The sequence below is a fragment of the Rhodnius prolixus genome, unplaced genomic scaffold, assembly GCF_049639745.1.
Source record: "Rhodnius prolixus isolate KJV_2025 unplaced genomic scaffold, Rpr scaffold_5, whole genome shotgun sequence".
Taxonomy (NCBI): Eukaryota; Metazoa; Arthropoda; class Insecta; order Hemiptera; family Reduviidae; genus Rhodnius; species Rhodnius prolixus.
Genome location: NW_027411624.1, coordinates 21,887,144 through 21,894,215, shown reverse-complemented (window position 1 = coordinate 21,894,215; position 7,072 = coordinate 21,887,144). Strand labels below are relative to the sequence as shown.

Sequence of the window (7,072 nt, the reverse complement as noted above, 5' to 3'; positions counted from 1 at the left end):
GAGGCCGATTACGCTACATTCCTTAAAAGCGTTGAGCCTTATGTAGAGGCAGACTCGCTTCCTGAAGGCCTCTCAGAAGACCAATTGTCGGCTGAGGTCCAGCAAGTGCGGGACTTATACCGACAGATAATCTGCACCTTCGAAGATAGTTGCCCCGCTTCATCCGCTGTCGGTGCAGCGACCTTCGCTGCCCCGCTCCTCCCCCCACTGCCGATACCGGACTTTTCCGGCAATATCCGGGAGTGGCCGCACTTTAAGGACCAGTTTGCGTCCCTCATTATCGCCAACCCCGCACTTTCCGGGGTGCAGAAGTTTACCTATCTACGGGGGGCGCTTTCCGGGGTTGCGTGCTCTATCATTTCTCACATCCCCCTCCAGGAAGCGCAATTCCTAACGGCGTGGGATTTGTTGTGTGGCCACTTTGACAGCCACCGCAACCTCGCCTTATCGCTGCTCGACCAGTTACTTCCCCGCGCTCCTCAGACCCCCCCGCATACCACACCTCAGCATCTGGAGGCCTTGCTGGAGCAGGTGGGGTGTGCAGAGACGTTTCTTAATATCCCCGCGGATGACCCGGCCTCTTTTCTACTGTTTTTGCTCCTGTCTCGCCGCCTTGACCAGGAGAGTCAGCTCGCTTTCGAGCTGGCCTACGCTGATGAGCCCTTTCCCACCGTAAAACACTTACGCACGTTTCTGCGTAGGCGCTCGCTCGCCGTCACTCGGGTGACCTCTTCCGGTCCCCCTGTTCGCGCGGCCGTAACCCCTGCCTCCGCATGCGCTTCCCCCCCTGCGCCTCGCAGGGCATCCGCGCTTAATCCCTCCGCCTCCGCTCGCACCCCCCTGTATCCGCCCCGTGGAGCTATTGCCTCTCGGGACCCCTCCGCGCAATATGTAGCCCCTGCGCCCCCGGTGTCTGTTTACAGCTGCGAATACTGTGCAGCTAAGCATTCTATTCGGCAGTGTCCCCGGTTTAAGACACTGTCTATCACCCAGCGCCGGGCATATATAGATGCTCACCGATTATGCAGGAATTGCCTCTCCGCTAAACATCTGACTACAGCCTGCAGATCGGTGCAGTCCTGCCGCGTCTGTAACAAACGACATCATACGATGTTGCATCCCGTGTCGTCCGATTTCCCATCGGCACCCTTGTCTCCCACTGACCGCCCAGTGGCCCCGCAGATTATCCCTTCGACCTCCCCGCCCCGCTTACCGCTTGCCACTCCGGTGGACAACCCCACTGCCACCTCGCCACACCGTTCACCTGCCTCAGCGTCTCCCCCGTCGCGCTTTAGTTGGGCGGACTGTCCCTCCCCCCCCGCGTCCGAAGATGAATCGCCCCCCTTGCCCGCTCTTCCTAACCCGGCTGAACTCCCCCCCTCTCGCAGGCATATCCGCTCCCGCGTTCCCCGCCCCTTATTGGACGCGGAATGAGGGTTTCCGCCAACCCCCCTCGCCTTTACCATCCCCCCCGCGTATCCATACCCACTTTTGCCTACCATCACGGTACACGCTGTGAATCAAAACATTCACGGTTTTGTGCGCGCCCTAATTGACACTGGAAGCCACCAAACGCTCATTACGCGTCGGTTCGCTAACCACCTCCGCTCCCCCTTTCACCGGTGCTCCTCCGATTTGCTCACGCTCGGCGGCGCTGTTACCGCTCACTCCCGGTATCGAACCAACTTCTTTATCTCCCATTGCGGAGATCCCCCCCTGTTGCGGGTCCATGCTACCGTCCTAGAGGATATCATTCCTCCGCTGCCCACGCGGCCTTTTGCTTGCAGTTGGCCCCATCTCCAAGCTCTCCCCCTGGCAGACCCCTCATTTAATTATCCGCAGCCCATTGAGCTGCTGTTGGGAAATGATGTGTTACCGCACCTCATGCTCACTGGGGTAATTCGCCCCACGCTTCGCGCGCCGGGCGCTTTCCGCACTACCTACGGCTGGGTACTTCATGGGCCATACCGCCCAGCGCTGTCTAGGAATATCCACGTACGCTTCGCGCCCGGAACTGTGTTTCATACTCGCGAGTCCAATCCGTCTCCCCAGCGTTCCTCCGTGTCACCTCTCGTTCTGGATGCGGTGGCTCTCATCCCTGCGCCTTCCGCCGCTGAAACCAGAGAATGCGTCACTCACACATCCGCAAATCCGTACTCCGCTTCCGAATCGGTCGCTCCAGCTATCGCGCTTCCTGTGGTACTCGACCCCGTTCCCCGAGACGCAGACGAAGACCTCGCCTATTTGGTCCGACGCTTCTGGGAGGTGGATAAGGTTCCGGAACGACTGCCGCTCACCCCTGAAGAGCGCATTTGCGAAGACCTCTACCTCCGCGATACATATCGTCTTGCTAACGGCCGCTATGTAGTTCCGCTTCCTCTCCGGGCTCCACATTTGGGTGCTTCCAAAAATGTGGCCACGCGACAGTTTCTCCGCTTGGAAAAACGCTTCGCTCGAGACTCAGAGCTTCGGCACGCGTACCATGACGTTATGCAGGACTACCTGGATAGCGGGCATATGGACCTTGTATCCGCGTCCGATACTCCCCCCTCTTATGAGCCATTTTATATTCCGCATCACGCGGTGCATCGCCCAGACGATCCCCCGAACAAACTCCGCGTAGTTTTTAATGCATCATGCGCTTCCGCCAACGGACATTCTCTCAATGACCTTCTATTTACCGGACCCAAGCTACAAGCGGATATCGCCACGCTCCTGCTCCGTTTCCGCCTCCATCGCGTGGTATTCACCGCGGGCATCCGACAGATGTACCGCCAGATTCGGGTGCTACCTGCCCATCGTGACTATCAACGCATAATTTGGCGATTCTCTCCAGATGAACCGTTGCAAACGTATCGTCTTAACACCGTTACTTTCGGCGTATCTTCCGCCCCTTACCTCGCGCTGCGCACCATCCGCCAACTCGCGCTCGATGAAGGGGATAAATACCCCCATGCTAAACTCGCGCTCCAAGAAGAAGTGTATGTCGATGACATACTCACTGGAGCAGACTCCGAGGTGACTGCAAAGCATCTGATGGAGCAGGTCCGGCGGCTTCTCATGGCGGGCGGTTTTGAGTTACGTAAGTGGGCCACGAATTGCCCATCGTTGCTCCGGAGCCTACCCCCCGAGCACTGCCGCCAACCCACCTCCGAGGACCCCCTTCAGCTTGATCGGGATCCTGTGCTCAAAATTCTGGGGCTAGGTTGGGATCCCACTACTGATAGCTTTTTCTACGCGGTGCGCATGGCTGAACCCGCATCCACCAAACGTGCCATCCTTAGCCAAATGGCCAGAATTTTCGATCCCTTGGGATGGCTAACCCCGGTCGTTTTCAAGGCCAAGTTGTTTTTTCGCCAACTCTGCCGGCTGCAACTTGATTGGGATCAGCAACTCCCTACGGAGCTCGCAGCCCCGTGGCTCGAATTCCAGCAACGCCTGCCCGAATTGGGACGTATACGCTTACCACGATTGCTTCCCACGATCGACGCCGCTTATACCCACCGCTTAGTCGGATTTTGCGATGCGTCCGAGAATGGATACGCCGCGGTCGTCTACTTGCATACCACCTCCCCCCGTGGAGAGTGCCAAGTGCACCAGGTGGCCGCCAAGTCGAAAGTTGCACCTAACAAGACCATGTCGCTGCCGCGGCTGGAGCTGTGCGGAGCACATTTATTAGCTAAATTGCTGCACTCCATTGCCTCGTCCATGCTCCCGCAGTTAGGGGCATATCTGATCGCGTTTTCTGACTCCACCGTCACGCTTGCCTGGATTCGCGGCGAGAGCCATCGATGGAAGACCTTTGTTGGCCATCGCGTAGCTGACATCCAGGAGCTCATCCCCGCTAATGCTTGGAGGCATGTGGTCTCTGAGGATAATCCCGCTGACTGCGCTTCACGAGGCGTGCAACCGCATCAGCTGCAGCCACACCCGCTTTGGTGGACCGGGCCACCCTGGCTCGCCGAGACCCTTGATAACTGGCCTACCTCTAATGATCCCGTGCCCTCGGATCTGGTTCAGCAGGAAGAACGCGCCGACCCCCCGCTCACGCTTGCGCTCCCCGCTCAAGAGGAGCCCTTTTTCACGCGCTATTCATCGCTTCTCCGCTTGAAGCGGGTTACCGCCTACTGCCTTCGTTTTTTGTTCAACTGTCGTAATTCTGCTACACCGCGCCAGGGTTGGCTTAGCACTTCGGAATTACGGAGTGCGTTCATCGCGCTAGTACGCTTATCCCAAGCTCATGCGTTCCCCGTCGAAATGAAGGAAGCACAAGACCCCCAATCGCGTCATCGATTGGTGCGTCAGTTGAACCTGTTCACGGACAAGGATGGAATACTCCGCGTAGGCGGGCGCTTATCCGCCTCCACGCTGCCTTATGGTTTTCGCCACCCGCTCTTACTACCTAAGGATCATCATCTCACGCGGTTAATAGTGGATGACGCACACTTACGCTTACTACACGCTGGGGCGCTTGCTACCCACTCCTATTTACGCCGACAGTACTGGATCGTCAATGGACGAAACGTGGTACGCCACCGCTTAGCTAAATGTAACCGCTGTTTTTCTGTCAAACCGCGCCCTGTTATCCAACCGCTAGGAAACTTACCCACTGAACGCATCTCCGCCGCATCCGCATTCACAGTGACCGGGGTTGACTACGCTGGCCCGTTCGCCATCTCCAGTGCGCGCCTCCGCGGAGCTGTCACCACTAAGGGCTACCTGGTGGCGTTCATTTGTTTCGCCACCAAGGCCGTTCATTTTGAAATCGCTTCGGAGCTCTCAACATCCGCGTTCCTCGCCGCCTTTAGACGCTTCACGGCCCGCCGCGGACTTCCCACCACGGTGTTTTCCGACAACGGAACTAACTTTGTCGGGGCCCATCACCAGCTCCGTGATCTCGGCCGCTTAATACGCAACCCCCGCCATCAGCAGTTATTTGTTGATTCCGCCTCCACGCGTGGTATTGATTGGCGTTTCATACCACCCGCTAGTCCTCACTTTGGCGGATTGTGGGAGGCCGCGGTTAAATCCGCGAAGCACCACCTCTCCCGCGTGATTGGGAAGCAAACGCTAACGTATGAGGAGCTGCTCACTGTGGTTACTGAGGTCGAGGCAATCCTTAATTCTCGCCCCCTCTGCGCTCTCTCCTCTGACTCCGCGGATCCGGAGCCGCTGACGCCGGGACACTTCCTAATTTTCCGCCCCCTAACCGCTCCGCCTGAGCGCCGTCTTACCCATCTGGCACTCAACCGCTTGTCCCGGTGGAATCTGACACAACGTATCCAGCAGGACTTCTGGACGCGCTGGAGTCAAGAATATCTGCATACGCTGCAGCAGCGTGAGAAATGGTTGCTACCCGCCACAGCCATCTCGCCGGGTACTGTCGTCATTCTTCGCGAAGACAATGCTCCTCCCCGCCAATGGCCGCTCGGCCGCATTACCGCCTTACATCCCGGACGAGATGGCGTCTGTCGGGTGGCTGATGTGACCACCGCGTCCGGCACTTTCCGCCGACCGCTAAACAAGCTCTGTCCTCTCCCATCGCAATAGAGATTCCGCTTATCAATCTTCGCTGAAGCCGAGCCTTCAGGGCGGGCGGGATGTTCGGTCGTGACTAACTTCCGACTCCCGCGGCTCAGTCTCGCGCCCGCGCGCGTACTAATGTACGCATCCGCCTTAATTTCCTGCTATCACTATCGCCAATTACTAAGTCTTATTTTTTATTCAATAATTTTCAGTGTATTAAAATCTTAGTTTCCGTTTCTTATGCAAAATGCGTCACTACCTATCACTTCTATTTCCTTTATTTGTTTTTCCTATTCTAAGCCCTTTGCCCCACTACTTCCTTTAGGACCGTGTGGTCACCTTTCGAGCCTACACAGTTCTCTGCGGGACCGCGCTATTTACGCTTCTGTGTTTCTGTGCTAATACGCTTATATTCAACGCTTCACTCATCACTTCACGCCTATCATTTTTCATCTGCATCTAGTGCCCTTAGTACGCTATTACTTTCATACTTCCGCTGACACCTAACAGTACGCATCATCCGCATCTAAACGCCTCTCCCGAATATCGCTTCACGCATATTCCACCGCTTATAGTGCACTTATTGCACTATTCCCCCTTTACTCTTCCGCTTACCTCCTTTCCACTTCCGCTACGCTTCTCTGAGCCTGAGCCCAAATATTGCCTCCCTTTCTCAGAGCTCAACACACACACACACACACACATTTACATAAACATATATACACGCTTCCGCTCCACAGCTTCCTTTCCTCTCATCGCTCCTCAGGCAGATTATCAACATACCTCACGCACATCGCTCCTTGCAAAGGGTAAGTACCTTCCCCTTTTTCTTTTATTTCTCTTTAGTTTTTCTATTCTTCTTTGTCTACTATTATTTCGTACAGCGCCCACTTGGGCATTTGGGTGTAGGCGTACTCGAGCGCCTACAAGATTTGTAGCTTGACCTACTTTATCTATACAAAATAAATAAATTTAAAAGAGTGAGAAAGAGAACAAAAATAAATAAATCAAAATAAAAAATAGATGACATTTCAAATTATTGTTCTTTATTTTTGAGAACACCCGTTTTGCTGCTTCACTAATTATAAAATGAACAGGTGAGAATAATCTATTAAACAAGCCTAGAACCATAAATTTTGACCAATGTACGTTGTAATTTATAATAGGTAAGTTTTTATTTTACTTTTTAAAATTTTAAGTATTGTTATTTATTGTCTTTAAAATTTATTCACTTTATAAATAAGCAACCGAGAGTCCATGTGTATCCAAGGATGCTTTTCTAATTGCTGACATCCAAAGATGCTTCTCTTAGTATGTATTTAAATGTATAATATTGATTTATAATGAAAAATTGCAACGATGCAAAATTTATTGCGATCTAAAATTTTTCGAAGGTTATTTGTACGTGTCTGCAACGATTAAAGGATTAAAAAAAATTTATGGATAAGATTTTAATTGCGGCGTAATTTTTTTTTTGTCAAATTAGTTGCCAGTTGGTTTTATCTTTGAGTGAGAGTGCATAAATCTTTAAAAAAAATATTCGCAG

At 53.6% G+C, this 7,072-nt stretch overlaps 1 protein-coding gene across 1 annotated transcript; it reads left to right on the top strand.

Moving 5' to 3' along the window:
- The first annotated feature begins 201 nt into the window (after positions 1-201).
- On the top strand, positions 202-6,448 carry LOC141457914 (uncharacterized). Its single transcript, XM_074135302.1, has one exon. The coding sequence runs from the start codon at positions 1,885-1,887 to the stop codon at positions 5,548-5,550; it is 3,666 nt and encodes a 1,221-aa protein (XP_073991403.1). The 5' UTR covers positions 202-1,884; the 3' UTR covers positions 5,551-6,448.
- Positions 6,449-7,072: the final 624 nt, after the last annotated feature.